This window comes from Mobula hypostoma, chromosome 11 (assembly GCF_963921235.1).
Source record: "Mobula hypostoma chromosome 11, sMobHyp1.1, whole genome shotgun sequence".
Classification (NCBI taxonomy): domain Eukaryota; kingdom Metazoa; phylum Chordata; class Chondrichthyes; order Myliobatiformes; family Myliobatidae; genus Mobula; species Mobula hypostoma.
The window spans coordinates 103983736-104008728 of NC_086107.1; the positions used below are offsets into that span (position 1 = coordinate 103983736).

The 24993-nt window shown below is 43.1% G+C and overlaps 1 protein-coding gene across 1 annotated transcript; it reads left to right on the forward strand.

The window, feature by feature from the left end:
- The first annotated feature begins 389 nt into the window (after nucleotides 1-389).
- LOC134354046 (apoptosis regulator BAX-like) lies at nucleotides 390-21061 on the forward strand. The gene is made up of 6 exons (XM_063062754.1): nucleotides 390-545; nucleotides 5003-5051; nucleotides 7486-7653; nucleotides 8128-8263; nucleotides 16497-16601; nucleotides 20657-21061. The coding sequence occupies exons 1-6, from the start codon at nucleotides 449-451 to the stop codon at nucleotides 20750-20752; spliced, it is 651 nt and encodes a 216-aa protein (XP_062918824.1). The 5' UTR covers nucleotides 390-448; the 3' UTR covers nucleotides 20753-21061.
- The last annotated feature ends 3932 nt before the right edge of the window (nucleotides 21062-24993 follow it).

A 24993-nucleotide genomic window follows, 5' to 3' on the forward strand; every position in this document is an offset into this window, starting at 1 on the left:
ATAAACCGAGTTTTTTTTTTGCTACTGCAAACTTAAACTCCCCTGTACAGGAAGTGGAAAAATGGAGTGAGCAGCCTGAACCTTATCATTTACAAAATTAGATTCCTGCCCTTTTTTTCCCATACAGCCCCCATCATCAGCATACAAGGACTTGGAAATGTCAGGATCAACTTTAGAAGAAAAAAAAAATATTTATCATAATATTGATCGGGACAGGACAACTCCCTTTTTGGGCTAGTCCGGAGTTTGAAGACTAAAGTCAGAAGTCTTCTTCAGTCAAGCGAAGCGTTCCGTGATTGGACGTTGGGCGGAGGACCGCCCGCCTTATGAATATTAATTAGCGGTGGACAGCCCGATGGGCGGGCTCACGCATGCGTGTTGCGCCTTAGCAACCCTGGGAGCGCCGGGCTGCAGGGCTGCAGAGCTTCGGGTGGCGGCTGTGTGCGCGATGGCGGAAGTTGGCGCCGGTGATTGTGGCTGCGGTGATGCCGAGAGTCAGAAACAGAGACCGAGTGGCAGGACCACGCCCGGGCGGGTGGCAATGGGTGAGGAGCAATCCGAGCGGGCCGGGCTCCCGGGGAGGCCTTTTGCGATTGCCTGGTGTGTTGGGGGAGGCCTCTCCCCTCCGCTCGGAGGGGGAGGCCCATCCCGTTACTGAGGCTGAGGTGGGTGGTGAAAGAGGCCTGAACCGTTGCTTGGGGCGTGGGCGGAGAGGCCTATTCTAGTCCTTGGATGTGGTGAGCTCGCCGTTTTATCTGAACGCTGGAAAATTGAAGTTTAAAAAAAATGCTGGGAATCCTCGGCAGGTCAGATTCCATGGATGCAGAGTGAGGTCTATTTCGTTGCCCGGGGTTTTGTAGAGAAGGGAGAGGTTGGTCTCCTTTGCATCGGAGATGGCGGCTGCTGCAGAAGTTGGCGGGCGGCGGGAGCTCCGCTCCAGGTTAACCTGGTTTGTCACTTTTAGGGGACCGGAGGGTGGTGGTGCTCGGTAGTGTGTGTTGTAGGCCCTGTCTCCCTTGCTTGGATGTTGGCTGTCAGCTTGCCGCTGGGCTTTGTGCGTTAACTGCTTGCGGGCAGTTTCCTTGAGTTCGGAAGTGATGTCCGTGGTCCTTCAGCTGCTCGGGAGATATCTTCTTGCCGTATTGGCCGTAAAAGTCCAATTTCCCGGCTCCTTAATCAGGTGGAGGGGCCAAGATCTAGCATTGATGTTGCATTGTGGGTTGCTAAAGGGCAGTCAGGGCTGTTTGCCTTTTCTCCCGAGGCTGAGGGAACTTTTGACCTGTTATGCTTCGCGAGTTGTGCTTCTCGCTTCCTTTGCTAAAATGACTGGTTTCGTATTGAACGTTCTCTTGGACATCATTGCACATGAAATCTATTTCATTTTGATTGTGTACGCTGTTTGTTCTTTACAGCTGTGTTTACTGGGAGATACAGTGCAGTTTTTGTAAACTTAACTAAACTGTTAGATTTATAATAATTGCGGTTTAAAATAGTTTATACTCGTCCTGGGCTTGTGTTTGTGTGTGGAACTCCAGCTGTTTTCGACCATAGAACAGTATGGTATAGTATGGGCCCCTTAGACCATGATCTGCTGACCTTCGAACCGGCCCCAACTTCAACCTAACCCTTCCCCCCTGTATAGCCTTCCATATTTATTTCATCCATATAACAATCCAAGAGTTTCTTAAAATCTCCCTAATGTATCTGCCTCTACCACCACCCTGACAATTTACCATGCTCTGGGTAAAAGAAAAAAAAAGACACCCCCCCCCCGCCCCATCACCATAAAAGTATGACCTTGCATATTAGCCATTCTTGCCCTGGGCATAAGGCACTGGCTGACCACTCTGTCAGTACTTCTTATCTTATTCACTTCTATCAAGTAACATCTCGTCCTCCTTTGTTCCAAAGAGAAAAGATCTAGCTTGTTCAACCTTTCCTCATAAGGCAGGGGTGGCCAACTTTTTACATTCCATACGTCAATTTTTTTCACTCCCGAGTTCGGATGCGCCATACAACTCCTGTACCCCCCATTCAATTCTTGCAGAAATATGTTAATACAGAACTTGTGCGTGAAAAAATTGACGCATGGAATGTAAAAGATTGGGCACCCCTGCCATAAGGCATGCTCTCCAATCCAGGCAGCATCCTGATAAGCAACACACATCAAAGTTGCTGGTGAACGCAGCAGGCCAGGCAGCGTCTCTAGGAAGAGGTACCATCGACATTTCGGGCCGAGAACCGTCGGACCGTACCTTTTCCTGGAGATATTGCCTGGCCTGCTGCGTTCACCAGCAACTTTGATGTGTGTTGCTTGAATTTCCAGCATCTGCAGAATTCCTCGTGTTTAAGCATCCTGATAAAACACTTCTGCATCTTTCCTGAAATTACTGAACACAAATGTGGTCCAATCAGAGAGTTGCAACATTACCCGGTGGCTTTTGATCTCAGTCCACCAACTAATGAAGGCCAACACAACGTGTTCAAAGTATTTTCCCTGATTTGTTGCTGGTCTAGATGATCATGTCTCATTTTGGGACCTTTGTGTTGTTCACAATATTTAACTGGATAAATTAATTGGTGTGGGTTTACTGGAAATGGCAATAAATACAATCTGTGTTATAGATTAAGTTCAATAAAACACTGACAGTGTCTTATCACAGCCTCGTTCCACAATCTTTCACTGTGAATAAAATTGTGCAAATAAATTCTGTGCAGTTAATCTGAATGCACCCAGCAAACCTCAGCAAAATGCTCGCTCATTGGTCAGTTTCTGCTGAACATTATATTTAAGAATGTGCTCAACAGATCAGGTAGTTCTTACAAATAAGGCAACAACATTGGTGTTAATAGCTGTGTCAGGTCGGTCTGTTTGTGCTGTTGGATTGGATGGCCAAAGCCTGACCTGCCACCGTGGCTTAAAATTAATGTTAAACATCTCTGTTGGACAGCATATGTGGTGGTGGACCTAATTGTGCTTTTGTCTGGTGAAGAAATTGCTTTTCTGTTTGGGGTTGAATGCATGTCAGGTACTAGATTAAAACCAAGAGTTCCCTCCGAAGCTGCAGTTTGGTGTCACTGTGCATCTGCAAATCTGCTGTGTTCTTCACTTATGTTCTGAACCTCTGTACCTTGGGTTCTGCCAGGCATGTGCTTTGTCATGCAGTATAAGATCAAGTGCTCCAATTTCTTCCCATGTCTAAAAAAGACATGGTTAGGTTAGTGAGTTTTGAGCATGCTATGTTGTCACTGGAGGTATGGCGACAATTGTGGGCTCTCCAGCTCAATCTTTTATTGATTTGACACAATGGTGCACTTCACTTCATGATTTGCTGTACACGTGACAAACAAAGCTAATCTTTATGTGGCTTGGTTTCCTATCACAAACTGATTGCTACCCTGGGTGGGGGGGGGGGGGATCTAACAGTTCCTGGAACAACACACCCATTCTCACTTTTAATCTTGCTGTTATGTGTCCATGGCTTTATTTAGCTCTTTATGTTACATTACTTGCAGCAACAAAATAAGGTTCTCTTTGGCAAAGTAAGATTAAATTGCTTCAGACACTGATCACTGTTCTACTATTCCCTGTGGGTGTGTGCTTTCAATAAGTGCTTCCTAGTGCAATTTAAGGATGGTTAGCTAATATGGTAATAGTGCAAAGTAATTGCACCTTATCTCAACAAGCTGTGTTTAACACAAAGCCTTGGGACTGATTAGAGTAATCTCTTAAATGGGTGAGAAGTTTATGGAGGCTTTTACGGAGTTTTGGATCTAGAGAGCTGAACAGCATGTCTGCTGGTGATAGGATGAGGCTGGAGGTAGAGGTCAGAAGAAACTAATACTCTTAAGCTTTCATTTCTCACTTTTTTTTAAAAAAAAGTGTTTCAGCAGGCTGCTGGTTGCCTATAGCTGCCTGAACGGTACTGGTTCCTTTCCTAGACCCACGCAATTCCCACTGCTGTCTAGAAGGAGTTTGTATGTTTGCCCTGTGACCACGTGGGTTTCTTCTCAGGGCTCATGTTTCCTGTTGGTAGTTTAATTGGTCATTGTAAATTGTCCCGTGATTAGGCTCGGATTATATCTGGGGATTGCTGGGCAGCGTGGCTCGAAAGGCCTATTCGGCACTGTATCTCGATTAAGTAAATATGCTACAGGAATTCAGCAAGTCAGGCAGCATCTATGGAGGACCTGCTCAGCCCGAAACACTGCACGTGACTGACTGGAAAAGCTCAGTGGCACAGGCAGCACCTGTAGAGGAAGAAAACTAACTTTTTTGATAACCTTTATTTAGAATATTTTTTTTTAAAGTTGAGTAAGTTTTAAGTTGCAGAGAAGAGGGTCTGGGCTTGTCAAAGTTGGGCACCGTGGTAGCGTAGGAGTTGAGCACAACACTATTACAGTTTAGGGCATTTCCAGAGTTTTGTTCCGCCGCCATTCTGAACAGATTCTCTGTGCATCCTCCTTGTGGAATGTGTGGATTTCTTCTGGCTGCTCTGGTTTCCTCCCATCGTCCAAAGACCTGCCGGGTAGGTGAATTGGTCGGCGTGTCTCGAAGGGCCAGCTTGACACTGTATCACTCTATACATAAAATACTGGTTAGAAAGCATTGAAGGGCATCTGTATATAGCATGATGCCACTGAGAGAAGACAGTGAAAGCTTTTGATAGCAGCTGATTTGTTTAGAGAAGGTGTAAAGGATGAACATAGGAGTGAAATGGAAGTTGCTGCTTCCTGTCTCAATCTTTTTTTTGTTCCATCCCCTAATTTGCTGTTGGTCCTTTTCCTACCTAATTTAATTTTTCAAAATATGGAACATCTTTTCCCCAGTTTAATGGTTTTTATTTCTGTTGAATTCTTTCACTTGCTGGGAGTGAAAGTTGTGCTGTATATTAACAATGACCTGTCGGTGTGTGATATCCTGCAGCTGGGCCTCTGTATTTATAGGTGACTATATTCAAACAAGGTGATCTAACTTTGCTTCTCTCTTTTTTTTATATAGATCAAATTAGTGAGCAAATTATGCATACAGGGAAAACACTTTTACGTGAGTAAGTGTCAGATTTTTTTTGATTGCTTCATAACAGTCACTGCAAGGTCAGAATTGATGTGTCTCTGTGCTCAGATGTGTGGTGCAAATTCCCAGTTTTGGGCCATGTTAGGAACCAAGAACTGGCCAACTGTTTCTCCATGGGTAAAAGGTCTATGGAATATCTGGCGTCACCTGCAGTAGGTGTCTGATTTGCTGGTTAGAAAGCATTGAAGGGTGTCTGTATAGGGTAATGAGAATGGAAGGTTCTGAAAATGCAAAACAACTTGGCTGCATTTGTCGGGGTGGAGAGAGTGAGCAATTTCAAGTTCCTGGGTGTCAATATCTCTGAGGGCCTAACCTGAATGCAACATATTGATGCAACTATAATGAAAGCAAGACAGCGGTTATATTTCATTCGGAGTTTGAGGAGATTTAGTTTGTCAACAAAGATGTCTATAAATTTACAGTACAATGGAGAGCATTCTGACTGTCTGCATCACTGTCTGGTATGGGGGTACTACTGCACAAGATCGAAGTGAGATGCAGAAACTTGTAAAATTAGTCAGCTCCACCATGGATACCAGTCTCCATAGTATCAAGACGTCTTCAAGGAGTGATACTTTTGGGAGGCAGTGGCCATCATTAAGGACCCCTACCACCCAGGACATGTCCTCTTCTCATTGCTACCATCAGGGAGGAGGTACAGAAGCCTGAAGCCGCACGCTGTGATTCAGGAACAGCTTCTTCCCCTCTGCCATCCAAAATCTAAATGAACATTGAACCTATGAGCACTGCCTTCCTACTTTTTATTTCACTCATTTTAAGTTAAGTATTTAATAGACTTGAAGGTAGTGGGTAGTGGCTGCATATGTCACTACTACAGGGCGTGACGACCCTGCCTTACACGAGTCCTGGGCTCAGCTGGCTCCGGCTGACAGTACCTGGTATGGGCCCCTATCCAGGGTGACGGATCCCACTGCCTTGTGGGTATCTTCGGGAGAAGAGAAGGCTAAGGAGTAAACCCCACACAAATCTGGAGTGGAGCCCCTAAGGCAGTACGATGACATATCATGTCAGCTCCTGCAGCCAAGCTGATGCCAAATGTACTGCTTCGCATTCCTTTGGACCACATCCGCGAGACCGAGAGGGAGATCTTGATGCCTGGGCAGCCCAGGATCTCCATATTCATCACCCAGGTCTGTGCCCTGGAGAGAAATTATTACCGGGTGCATCCATTATCTACTTAGATGGAGCCATTATTATTATTATTATTTAATAGACTTGTACTTAATGTAATTCAGATTTTTTACTCTATTTGTCATGTATTTCATTGTACCACCGCCATAAAGTTAACAATTTTTGTGACACAACCAGTGGTGGGTGTGTGAAATGCACTGCCGGCGACGATGGTGGAGGTGGATACAGTAGGATCTTTTAAGAGACACTTGGATGGGTGCATGGAGCTTAGAAAATAGAGGGCTATGTGGTAGGGTAATTCTCAGCAGTTCCTAGAGTAGGTTACATGGTCAGCACAACATTGTGGGCAGAAGGACTTGTAATGTGCTGTAGATTTCTGTGTTCTATGCAGGTGATATTAAACCTGATTCTGATTGAACATATGCAAAGAAGATGGATGTGGCGTGGGTGTAAACGTAACTTTGCTAGATCAAATAACGTCAGCACAAAAAGATCATTACTTATATTTCCACCCGTTTATTTCTTCGAGCTCAGCCGGCGAGTGAACTTGGACCCAACATCAGGGAAAGAACCTTTCTCATCTCCTGGGTGGTTCTACAAGTTCACTGCCCGACGTCAGAGTTGTCAGAAGTTATAAGGCCACTGATACAAAAGAAGCATCAGTTTGATAACTATTCCGGTCAAGTCAATGGACTATTGATACAAAAGTACAATCAATTTGTTAGACACTCCAGCCATCTTAATTAAAGAAAAGAATGTCCTACCTGGTTTGTTGGAGCCACAAATTAATTACAAAGTTAAGAACATCCGTCAAATTTGTGCTTTAATTAAGAAAGGAATGTTCTGTCTAATTTCCATCAGGTATTGCTTTTTGTCAAAATCAAAAGGTGTGAAAAGCCCAGAGACATCTCATGTTGATCTGGGTGAACTTTAACCCTTATCTTCTCCAAAGAAAGCAGCTGTGAGACATTATTCAAACACACTGCAGTCACAGACATAGTCAGTACTGGATCTATTATTTTACAGGAATCTTGAGAATCCCCTTTCCCTTAAACTTTATCATGGGTTCAGTATAGATCTGTGGCCTGCAGGGTAAGGGAACCCTTGACCAATCAACAAGAATTGTGGGATCCGAGGCACTGTGCACAATTAGCTGAACGGGGAAAGTGGGTAATTAATACTAAAGAAGGTGGAGGAACGGTAGGTTCCTCCTGCTTTATTGCTTCTGAGAAAGTAATGAGATATTTAAATTTCAGATTCATCGTGGATCGAGCAAATAGAGGAGTTGATGGTTGTGAGCTGCATTTAACTGCAGCTGAGCTTGGTGGTCGAGAAGAGGAACTGCATAATCCTGATGTGAAACGCCTTGCCGTCTGCCTGAGACAGATTGGGGACGAGCTTGATGGCAACAGAGAATTGCAAAGGTGAGATGCAGTCCAAGAAGTGTTCCTGTCCAAAGATGGGGTCCTTAGCTCTGTTACTACTGGATGCTTCATCTCACCACTGGCCAGTTTGGGTTCACTTCTGCCCAATCCCGACCCACGAGACATCCTTGCTCTCATCACCTGACTTTCCATTACAAAACACTTGGGGAAAGTGATCAGTTGGGAGTGGTTTGGTGTGAAAGTCCAGGAATGCTTTATTTGCTGGCCCACAATGACCTTGTGGCAATCTGGCACGAGTTGACACCATCAACCTGTCAACTGAAAACCAGCTTTGGCGTAAACATCAGTACCTGGATGGTCTGGTACCATGTGATGAGGTACCTATGATTGTCAAACTTATCTCCTGATCATTCCTTATGCATTTACTAATTTCAATTCTCTGCACCCTGAATCCTTGTAAGTGTAATGGTAATACAAGTAAACCAAGTAATTTGCACTTTCTCCTGCACACAGGATGATCGATGGTATTAGTGCCAAGTGTCCAAAGGAGACATTTATCAAAGTAGCCAAGGAACAGTTTGCTGATGGAGTCATCAACTGGGGGAGAGTGGTGACACTCTTTTACTTTGCCTGCAAACTTGTTGTGAAGGTATGAATGGATACTGTGGGTGTGGGCAATGTGCCTGTTAACTTGAATGTCGATTATTCTGCTATTGGCAGTGAGATTGCTCCATTGGTAGATAGTCTTGATGTCATCCATGCATTCACCAACTTCTTGATCGAGCAGTAGCTTCCAGGGAAAGAAAGTAATAGATTACCTGTGGAAGGAAAGGAATGTTTCTAACTTGCATCTGAATTTTTGAGTGATGCAGAATGATTAACCCCCAGTGTAGAGGGATGAGGGGGCAGAAATGATAATCTTGTGTAAGGGCAGGTCCATAAGTTAGAGAAGGAGAAAAGTTCTGCAGTCTAAAATAGGTCAGTGGGAAACACAAGAAAATCTGCAGATTCCAGAAATCCAAAGCATCGTGCGCAAGGTGCAGGAGGAACTCAGCAGGCCTGGCAGTATCTATGGAAAAGAGTAAACAGTTGATGTTTTCGGCTGAGATCCTCCATTGGTCCTGTTTAAAGGGACACTTGGGCAAATCTATCAAATTTTAAGAGTGGGCTTACTTGAGTGAGGGAAACGTGAATTTGAAGCAATGGAGTGATGTTGGTGAAGACAGATTAAGTGTTTGGAAGGGGAGGTTTTGAAAGCCTTTGAAGAAGGTTTGATAGGAAAGTTGGAAATCTGTTTCCTCATATAGTTCCATGCATTAGTAGAGAGAAAGATGACAAGTTATTTCATAGCCATTGCTAATAGAGAAGTTAATCTTCTGACTGCAGTCCTCTGAGGCACAATGCAAGCTGCTAGTGCACTTTCCATGGAACAGTAATAGTGGGGAAATGGTTTGGATTTGCTGATGAGACACAGCTCTTAACCACATGGATCAATGATTGGTTTGAGCTTAATGACATGAGAAAAGTTAAGTAGTGGAAGCCTGTCTTTTAGTTACGGAAATTCTGGGTATGAGACTGATTTGTGTTCTCCTCTTTGTCTTTACCTCATCCAGACAGATTACCTGTGACAATATAAGTCCTCACCAACCTTTCTCAGTCAGCAGTGGAGCCATCACCACCTCTGTCATTGTCTTTCGCTCACCTTGCTATCATAGGCATTCTTTCCATTTCCTCCACCTTTGCCCTTCTTTACAACTAATGTATGTTTGATTTCTAACTTTTCTCATCAACCTGAGATGTTAACTCTGCTTTCCTCACACGGTTGTTCCCTAACCTGTTTGTTTCGAGCATTTATCATTTATTTTTTTGGAAAATAGGAAGCTGTGGGACTGGAGGCAAATTTTAACCTTTGATCCCCAGACTTTGAATTTTCGTTCCATTTCTGATAATCCAACAATTCTAAATTAGTACTTACTGAGTCATCTTTCACCAGCTCTGTGTAGTGTTCTGGTCTCTGAATGTAATTAGAAAACCATAGAAAAACTACAGCACAGAAACAGGCCTTTTGGCCCTTCTTGGCTGTGCCGAACTATTTTCTGCCTAGTCCCACTGACCTGCACACGGACCATATCCCTCCATACACCTCCCATCCATGTATCTGTCCAATTTATTCTTAAATGTTAAGAAAGAACCCGCATTTACCACCTCGTCTGTCAGCTCATTCCATACTCCCACCACTCTCTGTGTGAAGAAGCCCCTTCTAATGTTCCCTTTGAATTTTTCCCCCCTCACCCTTAACCCATGTCCTCTGGTTTTTTTTTCTCCCCTTGCCTCGGTGGAAAAAGCCTGCTTGCATTCACTCTATCTATACCCATCATAAATTTATATACCTCTATCAAATCTCCCCTCATTCTTCTCGGCTCCAGGGAATAAAGTCCTAACCTTTTCAACCTTTCTCTGTAACTGAGTTTCTCAAGTCCCGGCAACATCCTTGTAAACCTTCTCTGCACTCTTTCAACCTTATTTATATCCTTCCTGTAATTTGGTGACCAAAACTGAACACAATTCTCCAGATTCGGCCTCACCAATGCCTTATACAACCTCATCATAACATTCCAGCTCTTATACTCAATACTTCGATTAATAAAGGCCAATGTACCAAAAGCTCTCTTTACAACCCTATCTACCTGTGACGCCACTTTTAGGGAATTTTGTATCTGTATTCCCAGATCCCTCTGTTCTACTGCACTCCTCAGTGCCTTACCATTTACCCTGTATGTTCTACCTTGGTTTGTCCTTCCAAAGTGCAATACCTCACACTTGTCTGTATTAAACTCCATCTGCCATTTTTCAACCCATTTTTCCAGCTGGTCCAAGTCCCTCTGCAGGCTCTGAAAACCTTCCTCACTGTCCACTACACCTCCAATCTTTGTATCATCAGCAAACTTGCTGATCCAATTTACCACATTATCATCCAGATCATTGATATAGATGACAAATAACAATGGACCCAGCACTGATCCCCGTGGCACACCACTAGTCACAGGCCTCCACTCTGAGAAGCAATTCTCTACTACCACTCTTTGGCTTCTTCCATTGAGCCAATGTCTAATCCAATTTACCACCCCTCCATGTATACCTAGCCACAGAATTTTCCTAACTAACCTCCCATGCGGGACCTTGTCAAAGGCCTTACTGAAGTCCATGCAGACAACATCCACTGCCTTCCCTTCATCCACTTTCCTGGTAACCTCCTTGAAAAACTCCCAATAGATTGATCAAACATGACCTACCAAGCACAAAGCCATGTTGACTCTCCCTAATAAGTCCCTGTCTATCCAAATGCTTGTAAATTCTGTCTCTTAGTACTCCCTCCAATAATTTACCGGCCTATAATTTCCCGGATTACTTTTCGATCCTTTTTTAAACAACAGAACAACATGAGCCACTCTCCAATCTTCCGGCACCTCACCCATAAACACCGACATTTTAAATATATCTGCCAGGGCCCCTGCAATTTCAACATTAGTCTCCTTCAAGGTCCAAGGGAATACCCTGTCAGGTCCTGGGGATTTATCCACTTTAATTTGCCTCAAGATAGCAAGCACCTCCTCCTTTTCAATCTGTACAGTTTCCATGATCTCACTACTTATTTCCCTTAATTCCATAGACTTCATGCCAGTTTCCTTAGTAAATACAGACTCAAAAAACCCATTTAAGATCTCCCCCATTTCTTTTGGTTCCGCACATAGCCGACCACTCTGATCTTCAAGAGGACCAATTTCATCCCGTACAATCCTTTTACTCTTAATATACCTGTAAAAACTCTTTGGATTATCCTTCACTTTGACTGCCAAGGCAACCTCATGTCTTTTAGCCCTCCTGATATCTTAAGTATTTTCTTGCGCTTTTTATACTCCTCAAGCAGCTTATTTACTCCCTGTTTCCTATACATGTCATACAACTCTCTCTTCTTTTTTATCAGAGTTGCAATATCCCTTGAGAACCAAGGTTCCTTATTCCTATTCACTTTGCCTTTAATCCTGACAGGAACATACAAGCTCTGCACTCTCAAAATTTCTCCTTTGAAGGCTTCCCACTTACCGATCACATCCTTGCCAGAGAACAACCTGTCCCAATCCACGCATTTTAGATCCTTTCTCATTTCTTCAAACTTGGCCGCCTTCCAGTTCAGAACCTCAACCCTAGGACCAGATCTATCCTTGTCCATGATCAAGTTGAAACTAATGGTGTTATGATCACTGGAACCAAAGTGCTCCCCTACACACACTTCCATTACTTGTCCTAACTCATTTCCTAACAGGAGATCCAATATTGCATCCCCTCTAATTGGTACCTCTATATATTGATTTAGAAAACTTTCCTGAACACATTTTACAAACTCTAAACCATCTAGACCCCTAACAGTATGGGAGTCCCAATCAATATATGGAAAATTAAAATCCCCTACCACCATAGCTTTGTTTCCTGTAGTTGCCTGCTATCTCTGTGCAGATTTGCTCCTCCAATTCTTGCTGACTATTGGGTGGTCTATAATACAACCCCACTAATGTGGCCATACCATTCCTGTTTCTCAGCTCCACCCATAAGGACTCAGTAGACAAGCCTTCTAATCTATCCTGCCTGAGCACTGCTGTAATATTTTCCCTAACAAGCAATGCTACCACCACCCCCCCCCACCCCACCTTTCATTCCTCTGCCTCGATCACATCTGAAACATCGGAACCCTGGAATATTAAGCTGCCAGTCCTGCCCCTGCTGTAGCCGAATTTCACTAATTGCTTTAACATCATAATTCCACGTGTCAATCCACGCCCTCAACTCATCCACCTTCCCTACAATACTCCTAGCATTGAAATATATACACCTCAGAAGATTTTTACCACCACTCACAACCTTTCTATTTGCAGCTTTGCTTAAACTTTCAACATCATTTATTTTCACCCCAGCCACACTGTCAGCTCTGACACTCTGGTTCCCATCCCCCTGCAAATCTAGTTTAAAGCCTCCCCAATAGCACTAACAAACCTCCCTGAAAGGATATTGGTCCCCCTGTGGTTCAAGTGTAACCCGTCTCTCTTGTACAGGTCCCACCTGCCCCAGAAGAGGTCCCAATGATCCTGAAATTTGAAACCCTGCCCCCTACACCAGTTCCTCAGGAATCTGGTCACATCATCATGAACTGTTCCTCCCAATTCCTGTACCTTTGGTTATCCAAGATGTTGGTGGTTGCCTGGGTCTGCCTTCCCTGTAAATAAAATGTTAATGACAATTTTCTGATTGCTGGCCAGATCAGTCTCATACCCAGCATTTCCATAACTAAACTTAAGTGCAGCCAGAAAATATTGTTTGTTCTTTGTGTTATGTCACATGATGTGGGTGATCATGGACTTTTCCTGACCGTTGTTCTTGGCAAATTTTTCTAAAGAAGTGGTTTGCTACTGCTGTCTTCTGGTCAGTGTTTTTACAAGACAGGTGACCCCAGCCATTATCAATACTCTTCAGAGATTGTCTGCCTGACATCCACGGTCACATAACCAGGACTTGTGATGTGCACCAACTGCTCATACGACCATCCACCACCTGCTCCCATGACTTCATGTGGCCCTGATGGGGGGAATAAGCAGGTGCTACACCTTGCCCAAGAGTGATCCACTGGCTAGCAGAGGCCTTGCCTCCTTTGGAAACATTTCTCCACCCTACCACCCAGAAGATATAAAATGTCCAATGCTGCTTAGATCCTGCATCAATGCCATAGGGATGATAATGCTGGGTTAGATGGACCTGTGACTGGTCTTTCCACCTCTGCTACAAATGACCTTCCATACAGAAGGTACAAATATAGACCACCAGACTCCTTCATTCACTATGAATGTTGTTGATTTAGCTAGATCTTAATTCCCAGTCGTAGACACTTCAGCGCAAAAACAGATCTATTGGCCCATCTAGTCTGTGCCAAACTATTAATTTGCCTGGTTCCATTGACCTACACCTGGACCGTAGCCCTCCCTAACCCTCCCATCAAAGTTCAATGTAACATTTATTATCAAGGTACATGTGTCAGCACATACAGCCCTAAGATTCTTTTTCTGTGGACATTCTTAGCAAATCTATTGCACGGTAACAGTAAATGTCAGGAACTGTTAACAGTAAACAAACTGCAAATACAGATGTAAATGAGTAGCAATAAATTACGAGCATGAAATAACAATAGACAATAGGTGCAGGAGTAGGCTATTTGGCCCTTCAAGCCAGCACCACCATTCACTGTGATCATGGCTGATCACCCACAATCAGTACCCCGTTCCTGCCTTCTCCCCATATCCCTTGGCTCCACTATCTTTAAGAGCTCTACAGTGAGTCATAACATAACAATATAATGAGTCCTTAAATGACTGTAGTTATCCCCTTTTGTTGATGGTTGAGGGGTAGTAACTGTTCTTGAACCTGGTGGTGTGAGTCCTGAGGGTCCTGTTCCTATCCAAATTTCCCTTAAATGTTGAAATAGAACTCGAATCCACCACTTGTGCTGGCATCTTGTTCCATGCTCTTATCACCCTCTGAGTGAAGATGTTCCTCTTAAACATTTCACCCTTAACCCATGGCCTCTAGTTCTAGTCTCACCCAACCTCTGTGGAGAAAGACTGTTTGCATTTACCATTTACAGCCCTCATAATTTTGTATGCCTCTATCAAATGTCTCCTCATTCTTCTAAGCTCTAGAGAATCAAGTCCTCACCTTTTCAACCTTTCTCTATAACTCGGTTTCTCAAGTCTTGCCAACATCTTTTTAAATTTCCTCTGCACTCTTTCAATCTTATTGATATCTTTCCTATAGGTAGTTGACCAGAACTGCACACAATACTCAAATTAGGCCTCATCAACATCTAATACAACTTCAATATAACATCCCATCTCCTGTATTCATACTTTGATTTATGACGGCCAATATGCCAGAAGTTCTCTTTAAGACCCTATCTACTTGCGATTCCACTTTCAAGAAATTATGGATCTGTATTCCCATACCTCTTCTACTGCACTCCTCAGTGCCCTACTGTTCACTGTGTAAGTCCTACCCTGGTTTGTCCTTCCAAAGTGTGACACCTCATACCTGACTACATTAAATTTCATCTGCAATTGTTAGTCCATTTTTTCAGCTGTTCCAGATCCCACTGCAAGCTAGGATCACTATACTTGCTGTCCACTTCGCCCCCAATCTTGGTGTTATCCATAAATTTGCTATTCCATTTTACTATGTTGCCACCTAGATCGTTGATATAGATGATAAATGACAATGGACCTAGCACCGATCCCTGTGGCACACTACTCGTCACAGGCCTCCAGTCAGAGAGGCAACCACCTACCACCACTTTCTGGCTTTTTCCACGATGCTAATATCTAATTCAATTTATTTCTTCATCCTGATTGCTAAGCACCTGAACTTTCTCCATCAACCTCCCATGCGGGATCTTGTCAAAGGCCTTACTAAAGTCTATGTAGACAATGTCTACTGTCTTGCCTTCAACTTTCCTAGTACTTCCTCAAAACTATAAGATTGGTTAGACACCACCTACCAGACACAAAGCCAATTTGACTATCCCTAATCAATCCCTATCTATCCAAATACCTGTATATCCCTTAGAATACCTTCCAATAACTTGCCCACTACTATTGTTAAGCTCAGCTGCCTACAATTTCCATTTTATTTTTAGAGCCTTTCTTAAACAACAGAACAACATTAGCTATCCTCTAAACCTCCTGCACCTCACACATTGTTAAGGACATTTTAAGTATCTGATAAGAGTCCCTGCAATTTCTGCACTAGCCCCCAACAAAGTCGATGGGAACATCTTATCAGGATCTGAGAATTTATCTCAACAGTAAATGCCTCCTCTATAATCTGTATACAGTCCATGACCTCACTGTTGCTTTGCCTTGCTTCCGTAGACTTTGTATCCATCTCCTGAGTAAATACAGATGCAAAACTTCCATTTAAGATCTCCCCCATCTCTTTCGTCTCAATGGACAGCTGACTACTCTGATCTTCGAGGACCAATTTTGTCCCTTGCAATCCTTTTGCTGTTAATATAATCTGTGTTCTTTAAGTATCTCATTTGTTCCTACTTGCCTATACCTTCTATTTGCCTGCTGCTTAACTCTCTTGAAAACTAAGTTTCCCTAACCCTGTTATCCTTGCCTTGTATTCTGACAGGAACATAAAACTCTGTCATCAATTTCACTTTTGAATGCTTCCTACTCACCAAACACACCTTTGCCTGAAAACAACCCATCACAAACCATGTGTGGCAGATCCTTTCTGATACCTTTAAAATTGGCCTTTTTCCAATTTAGAATTTCAACCCAAGGTGCTAATTCTCCATAAGCTCTCCATTCTTAAATCTTTCAAAAATGTATTTACCTCCATTTTATGTACCTCTAATGATATAGCTTCCACAACCCTGCAGGGTAGAGAATTCTTCAGATTCCCACTGATAGAAGAAATTCAGATGCAGCTCAATTTTAAACAGCACCCGTTCCTTAACTGTTCCTTTCAACTGAGAATCTCCCAGCAATGAAATTATCTCGACATAATCCAGATTATGTTTCCTTGAGATCTTGATATTCCTAATAGTTCCTCCTCCCACCTGTGTTCTACTTAATTCTCAGGACAAGGGATTGTATTGGTCTTCGGTCATGTACCAGTTGATATTTTCTTTAATTTAAAAAAAAAATTGCAACTTGTGTCCCAGTTTGTTGCAGTGATATATTTTCAACTTCTTTATCCCATAATAGAAAGATTAGTCTCTGGTTACTCTATGTCCCTTTAAGGCACGTGTCCAATCAATAATCTGTCACTTCTAGGCCCTGTGCCAGAAGATTCCAGACATGATCCAGACTATAATCAGTTGGACTATGGAATACATCCAGGAGCACATTCTACGTTGGATTCGTGACCTTGGGGGTTGGGTGAGTACTTTGGTTCCTCTTGCTTTAAAAGTGCCTGGATAAAAGGTAGAGTGGAAGCTTTCTTCAATGTTGGAGTGTGACTCGTCATAGTCACACTTTATTGATCCCGAGGGAAATTTGGTTTCATTACAGTTGCAACAACCAAGACCAGAGTATAAATATAGCAATATAAAACCATAAATAATTAAATAATAATTTGTAAATTATGCCAGGAAATAAGTCCAGGACCAGCCTATTGGCTCAGGGTGTCTGACCCTCCAAGGGAGGAGTTGTAAAGTTTGATGGCCACAGGCAGGAATGACTTCCTGTGACACTCTGTGTTGCATCTCGGTGGAATGAGTCTCTGGCTGAATGTACTCCTGTGCCCAACCAGTACGTTATGTAGTGGATGGGAGACATTGTCCAAGATGGCATGCAACTTGGACAGCATCCTCTTTTCAGACACCACCGTGAGAGAGTCCAGTTCCATCCCCACAACATCACTGGCCTTATGAATGGGTTTGTTGATTCTGTTGGTGTCTGCTACCCTCAGCCTGCTGCCCCAGCACACAACAGCAAACATGATCGCACTGGCCACCACAGACTCGTAGAACATCCTCAGCATCGTCCGACAGATGTTAAAGGACCTCAGTCTCCTCAGGAAATAGAGACGGCTCTGACCCTTCTTGTAGACAGCCTCAATGTTCTTTCACCAGTCCAGTTTATTGTCAATTCGTATCCCCAGGTATTTGTAATCCTCCACCATGTCCACACTGACCCCCTGGATGGAAACAGGGGTCACCGGTGCCTTAGCCCTCCTCAGGTCCACCACCAGCTCCTTAGTCTTTTTCACATTAAGCTGCAGATAATTCTGCTCACACCATGTGACAAAGTTTCCTACCTGTTTCTCTGGAGAGAAGCACTGATTACGTAGTGGTGGTTGCAACACCCTTCCCCTGCTCTTCACAATAAGCCCGTAGGATAAGAAAACGGGAGTGCTCCATTCAACTCCTTGCTCCTTCCTGTACAGTCATTCAAAAAAATTGAGGTCAATCAGGCTCTATTCCCTTAACCCCTGATTCCTTTATAGTTGACATTCATACCCCCCTGAGGTAGAGAATCAAAATATTCTCAAAAGAAATTGACGCTCATTTCATCCTTAAAGGACTCGGTCTGTTATCTTGAGCTTGTGCCCCATAGACCAGGGATGGCCAACCTTTTACATTCCATGCGTCAGTTTTCTCATTCAAGAGTTCAGATGCGCCATACAACTCTTGTACCCTCATTCAATTCTTGTAAAAATATGTTAATATAGAACTCATGAAAAAATTGACGCATGGAATGTAAAAGGTTGGCCACCCTTGCCACAGACTTTCATTAACCCTCCCGCCCGCCCCCAGTCAGGTGAAATGCCTATTAAGATTTCCTTACAAACTTGTGCTTCAGCGAGCTTTTCATTTTCCTCTGCCGGATATAACTTGCCCCTCAGCTTCCACAGCAAATGTCCCAGCCCAATGAACCTTCACTATGCTGCCTCCAAGGTAGGTGTATCCTTAAATATCCTCCAAGAGGACGACAACCTTGTCGTGGCTTGGAAGCTTGTGTGCCCCAATGACCCGGACAGCTATATTGGCTGGAGTCAGGGCCTTGTGCTTTGGCTCCTGGTAGGGTCACCCATGCCAAACAGGTCAAAGGGTAGAGGGCAGGCTAAGAATGGTCCACTGCCCCCCCCCCCAGGTTTGAGGGTTCAGCTCAGGGCTAACAACCCTGACGTAAAAGAAACTGTTACAGAAACAGCAATGAAGAACCGTACATCTGAGTGCGACAGTATTCCTGAGTCTCCACCCGGGACTTGCATGACTGACAGTAGCGAAACCGAGAGGAAGATACTGACACGGTGAAGGAAGCCCTGAACACTACCAGAGATGGAGGACCTTCATTGTTGCCTTAAATGCCAGAGGCATAACAAGCAGTAAGTAAGGGGACGTAAATTGTGGACACTGCTCCAAATTGGTAAACCAATAGCTAGGGTTTCCACTGTTGTGCTCAGTTCCTTCCTTGCAAGAGAGGCCAGCTGCCTTGGTCTGTACCTGAGTACTGTCTTTCTCAGTTTGCAAATTGCTTGATGCTGATAATCACCCTATTGAAGTTCAGGCTATAACTGGATGAGAAATCAAGCAAGGGTGTAAAAGATTTTAAAGAGAGGGTAGAATTTTTTTCAATGTGAGAATTCTGTGCAGGGTGTAGAATGTGTTGCTTTATGCCTTCAAGCCAGAGATTAATTTTTCATTCTACTTGTATTAAACTGTAGCTTCTATTCTTCCCGTGGCAGACTCTCATTTCTTGGTTCTGTCTATTCTCTTTGTCTCCTTCATGGGTTATGACTATTGTTCTCCCAGTGGCTGTATGAGTTTTCTCTGGTGTTTGCATTTCCTCATATATGCTGACAAATGAATTGGCATTTACATATTATCATTTAGTCTAGTTTACACTGGCAACTAATTTTTCTGAAATTGTTGCTTCCTCAATTTTTTTTGTTTATGATAGACCACTTGAACACAAATAATATAATTTCAGACTACATGTATCTTGTAGGAATTTGGAGAAACAAAGAATTGACTTTTATTGAATATAATGCATTTAATTGCATAACGATACTAATGCTTTGCAGTAGTTCAACTCAGCTAAAAATGTTTTGTTGATGACTTTCACTCATACTCAGTGTCTGTGGCTTCTCGCTTAAGTGTCCAACAATAATCACCCAGCATTGATGAATTCCAGTTGCCCTGATACCGTTTCTCCATGACTGCAATGTCCTGGTGAACCCTTTCACCATGCTCGTCACTGACAGCGCCAAGATTTGCAGGGATAAAGTCTAAGTGGGAATGCAGAAAATGAATCTTTAGTGACATGTTGCTCTTCATGGTTTTATGCTTGAAGCATGTCGTCAACCAGCTGCACATAGTTTGGTGCTCTGTAGACACTAGAATACTACAGCACAGTACAGGCCCTTCAGTCCTCGATGTTGTGCTGACCCATATATTCCTTTTTAAAAAAAAATACTAAACCCACACTACCCCGTAACCCTCTATTTTTCTTTCATCCATGTGCCTGTCCAACAGGCTCTTAAATACCCCTAATGTTTTAGCCTCCACCACCATCCCTGGCAAGTTATCCCAGGCACCCACAACCCTCTGTGTAAATAAAAAAAAAACATACCCCTGATGTCTCCCCTAAACTTCCCTCCCTTAACTTTGTACATATGCCCTCTGGTGTTTGCTATTCGTGCCCTGGGAAACAGGTACTGGCTATCCACCCTACCTATGCCTCTCATAGTCTTGTAGATCTCTTTCAAGTCCCCTGTTATCCTTCTACTCTCCAAAGAGAAAAGTCCCAGTTCTGCTATCCTTGCCTCATAAGACTTGTTTTCCAATCCAGGCAACATCCCGATAAATCTCCTCTGCACCCCCTCCAGAGCTTCCACATCCTTCCTCTAATGACGTGACCAGAACTGAACACAATACTCTTTAAGTGTGGTCTCACCAGAGATTTGTAGAGATCTGTAGTTGCCAAGAAAATTTTCAAACATCTGTGAATGTCTTCCATGCAGTTTTCTCCAGACCCACTAGAAGTTCTTCGAATTACCTGTCATTAATGACCTGTTGATTTGTGGACCAACAAAAAAGCCTTCCTTAATCTTGGCATCTGTCATTCTGGAAAACATCTGTCTCAAATATTGAAATTCTTCATGGAAATTTATAGCTATTCCAAAACCTGTCCTGCCATGCAGCATCTGCCCTGCTTAAGCATGCCTGGGCAAGATAGAATACTTTGCAGCTTATATTAACATTTTAATCTTCTTGAGTTATGAAATTAAATATAGGTGATTTAAAGAAAAAGTGTGTGATAGGGAAATTTTATGGTAATTTTCATGATCAACGGCCCAAAATCCGTAAGATTCACCCAAAAGTACTCAGGAAGCAAATCTTTGTTTTCCAGTGTTACAGGGTGCTTGAGAATGTGGACAGTGTGATGCATGTATAGGTGGTTTAATGTAACATATTTTCCTTTCACAGGAAGCGCTGCTGGGCACCCCCACCTGGCAAGCTGCTGCCATCTTTGGCCTGGGAGTCCTCACCACTTTGGCTGTGGTACGATGGAAATCTTCCTAAAGCAGCGTGTGGAGTCCAGGGGAGTAGTAGAGGAAAATGTGCTGGCATGACTGCACACTGCTCAATGACCTCAAGCTGCCATGGATCGCCTGCCGGGCAGATTCCAGAAAATTAGACTTGTTTCTTGTCACCAGATGAGGAAGTGCTCCTCTTTTTTTTTTGTCTTAAGGAAACCCTGTGACAAAGCTCCATGTGTTTTCTCCAAGTTCCAACCCACTGTTGAGCAAGCATTTTTTTTAGTGCGGGCTAATAGGTATTCTATCAGTATTGTGAGAATCTAAACTGCACTTGCTTTAGCTGGGGTGGGTGGGTGGGGGGATAATTGGGAAAGTTGGGTGAACTTGTCAGCGAATCAGTTATGTAGCTGCCAGCTCTCCAACATTTTGCAGCCATTTGCAATTCTTCTTTCCATCTAGTCTCTGTGTGGAGACCTCTGGCAAAGTCACTGGTGGAGTGGCGTCTGACACGGAAGTGCACAGGAGCAGTTCACACTCTAAGCATTGATTAGCAATAATTTGTTTTATAAAGTGATGGACCTCGTGGGTCTCAGATTTACAACACACAGTACATTATTTGAGTTTGACTTCCATTGCTTGTTGCATGCAGTGTACATTGTTGGGCACATTGTATGGGGAAATTAGGAAACATTTAAAATGGAGGTTTTCTGCCAGCATATGAGAGCTGAACATACTTAGAGAGGGGAAAGTGTAATGGAGACGATGCTCCAACGAATGAATTGATCATTTGCACACTGATTTATAGACTTATTCAAATTACATTAAAACTTTGCTACCAAGAAAATTGGTTTATTCCTGAAACTGGGGCATTAAGGAATGTGTTTTCTTTGAAAGTACGTGCTGGTTTTGACTGTTGAAAAATAAAGTTCACAGGACTAGTGGGTTGGTGTTCATTCGTTGCTTCTGGGTAACAGTGGCAACAGGTCTGCAAATGTAAGCTGTGAAGAACCCAGGCAAGGTTTCTGTTCTTGTTCACTGCCTCACTCAAATCCCTGTCCTGAAGAACATTTCATGTTCTGAAATATCTTGGTTTTACAATGGGATGGAAACATTGTCCTGCCAGGAAAGGAGCAAGGTCAGGGATTATTCCAATGTACATCACCTCAGAACAGGAGATCAGGTGTGTTTTCTGGCTTCCAGATTTTGTGTGCCAATGTTGAAGGCGGTGATTGTGGCTGTTAGCAGAGTCGCAATAGTGGAAGGCGAGAAACCCAATTCCCTTTTTTTTTGTTCTAATTGGAGTTGAGAGGGCTAAAGTAAAATAAGGTGATAATAACATCAAAGGATGCGCAAGAAGCGGTCCAACAGATATTCAAACTGTCAGTTTAAGTAATGAGTTCAGCAACTGGTACTGCCTATGAAATATGCAGGGTGCTGAGTATCCATTCTGTTGCATCTCTCTGGTTGCTTCACCTTCACTACATCCAGTATGAGCTGCTGTGCAAATTAGTGCCTTTCCGATTGCTTTGCTCAGTCAGTTTTACTGCCACTTCATTAAACAGGGCATGGCGTTCAATTCCATTCCACCAGCACTGCAATGCAATACACTCAGAAACGTCAGAAAAGCCATCTTCCTGTTGCGGTTGCTGAGCACCTGCTGACCACGGAGCAGCCTCTTGTCCTCGTGTGTCTTTATTAAAGGGAACAAGATCGAAGGGCCTGTCCATCTTGCCTTGGGGTGAGTTACCTCAAGACCAGATTTGTTTGTGTGCATTTGTTATACCAACTCTGTCACAGAGTATGTAAGGATGTTCTCCTTGAGCTTGCCTCCTGCTGAATCTGACAAGGCGAAATACCACTGTTTATCATATTCCTGTTTTTGGACTAACACATCGAGGTACAATGTACAGGTTTCTGTTAAAACCACCTTCATGACTAAATCTGGGACACGTGGCATCACATATGCTCTTGTCAGTTCTTGAGAGGTAACTCATCCCAAATCTTGTTCCCGTTTCCCTCTGTTCTCGACAGAAATGGTCAGGCCTACAGAATGTAATCCTCCAAAACCAATGCTACAATTTGGGCTCTACTTTTTCATGGTGAATTTGCAGTGAGTCATGAAACCATGAGTACAATTACATTTCATGATTGCGAGCAATGTTTGGAGGATGCCTTAATGGAATGATGTTTTGAATTGTTTCGATCGTATGTAACTTGCCGCCATTGTTTCATATGTACCTTTTTAATGTGATAAAGCTAAGGGCTTTTAGATGGTAGAATTGCTGAGAATCCAGGGGAAAGGGACAAACCTCTTCTGCCATATAACTCTTCTAATGGTAGTCGGGTGCCTATGTAGCATCTGTTGTTGGCCAGTGTGCTCTAGCATGTTTGTATCCATGACATCCTTCAAATGCCTTATTTTGTATACAAGAATGTGAAATAACCTTTTATTGCTGTGAATATCCAAGGAGCAATACATCTAATTCCTGATGAGTTCTGTTCCTATATTTGTAATCCTTTTGGAAGAACCTGAGACCTTGCACATGTTATTTCTGGTGCTGTTTCTGACTTGCAGCAGGTTTGGGTACTGCAGCCTTGCCTGGTGGGGTTGTGGTGCCCTGCACTGCGTGTGGTTTGATATCTACATACAATGCCTATGCCACATATTCTTTATTTCAGGACTTTAGGCCTTTGGGAGGGGATGTCCTGTCCCATCTCCTCATTTAAAAGGATCAGAAAGCCAAGGTTCAGTACTGTAACTGTCCTCTGTGGGGATAGTTTTTAGTTACTTCACCATATCCTGACTCTAGGATTTTATACTGTACTAAAATGTATGCCTGTGTGTAGGTAGTTGAATCCACAGTAAAACCAGTTACTGATGCAATCCACAGGATGTTAAAATTGAGGGCCAAAGATTGGCACGGGTGAAGGTGACTGACAATCAGTTATCAATTCAGTGAATATTTAAACCTCTGTGCAATTCTATCCATAGACCTTCCTCATTTGTGACTGATCTGCATACACTCACCTATCATGGGAATGTAGTTTACGAATGCCTGAAATCAGAGCAGATTGTCTTGTCCCTCAAACCTGCTTGGCCATTCAGTAAGATCTTACACAACTTCACCGTATTCTTTTATTTTTATTCAGTATTCCTTGGTACCCATTTTTACCAAATTTACCAATCTAAAACTATTCCACAGTCGATGAATTCTAAGACTTCAACCCTCCGGATGCTGATACTATCCCTTATTTCATCCCCAAGGAAGTAACAGACCCCCCTTTCTGGTCCTATAGTTTCAGAGGGAATGCTCTGTCAGCATTTGCCCCCTCAAACCCAACCACTTGAACACTTCATTCTTCTAAATTCCAGTGAGTCTTGCACACTCTACTGGGAGGAACTGTTGCCTTCCTGATCAGTTCCTTGACTGTAGGTTGCTGTCTCCTTCTTCTGGCATACGGACCAAAGACTTCTGCTACACTGGAGGTGATTTTAACAAACCTTACAGAACTGCAACAAAAAACTGACTTCCTTATACTCTAATCCTCTTCGCATGAAAACAAAAAAAAGCACCATTTGCCTTCCTGTAGAATGTTGTGCCTGAATATCTTGTGTAGGGACACCTGGTCCCCTGTATACACCTGACAAATCAGCTACCCAGATCAATCACATCACTTCTCCACACAATGACTTCTATCTATCCCCTATCATGTCCCTCCCAGAACTTATAGCCATTGAAACATCTTGCTTTTGAAAGTAGACACCTGTAATGTAGGACTTGCATAATGCAGGCTTCATCTTCTCATTCATTTAATCTGATTTTTCTGCTCATGAGTCCCTTTCCTACCCAGCCTAATGCAATCAATAAATTTAGATGATGTGCATTTTTCAACTTAATCATTAGTATAGATTCTAAATAGTTGTTGGTATATCTATCCTTATCACAACAGCATACAGACTGAAAAGGATCCTTTAAATAGTCCAGTATGTATCTTAATCTGTGAGCTTCATATCATTTATCAACCCTTTTGTGTAGGACCTTGCCAGATGCCTTGTGAGAATCCGGATTACTCTACTTGCCAACTTTACATTCTCTGCCCAGCAAGCTGCATCTACAAATTCTCTTCTATGGAGTTGTACAATAAGATCCAGGGTTCAGCTACTCTGAAATTCTGTTGGTTCAGTGTCCACTTTGCCAGATAATCTTTGCCATGCTGCTGTTCAACTCACTGGGACCTGATTTTTCATGCACTCTGCAAAATAATTGGAGTAACTTTTCCTGC

What these genes read in the sequence shown, in the direction of transcription:
- LOC134354046 (XM_063062754.1), top strand. Translation starts at nt 449, where the DNA reads ATGGCGGAAGTTGGCGCCGGTGATTGTGGCTGCGGTGATGCCGAGAGT. An exon ending in CCTGCAAACTTGTTGTGAAG is followed by an intron (nt 8,264 to 16,496) that starts GTATGAATGGAT and finishes TGTCACTTCTAG; the next exon opens with GCCCTGTGCCAGAAGATTCC. An exon ending in TTCGTGACCTTGGGGGTTGG is followed by an intron (nt 16,602 to 20,656) that starts GTGAGTACTTTG and finishes TTCCTTTCACAG; the next exon opens with GAAGCGCTGCTGGGCACCCC.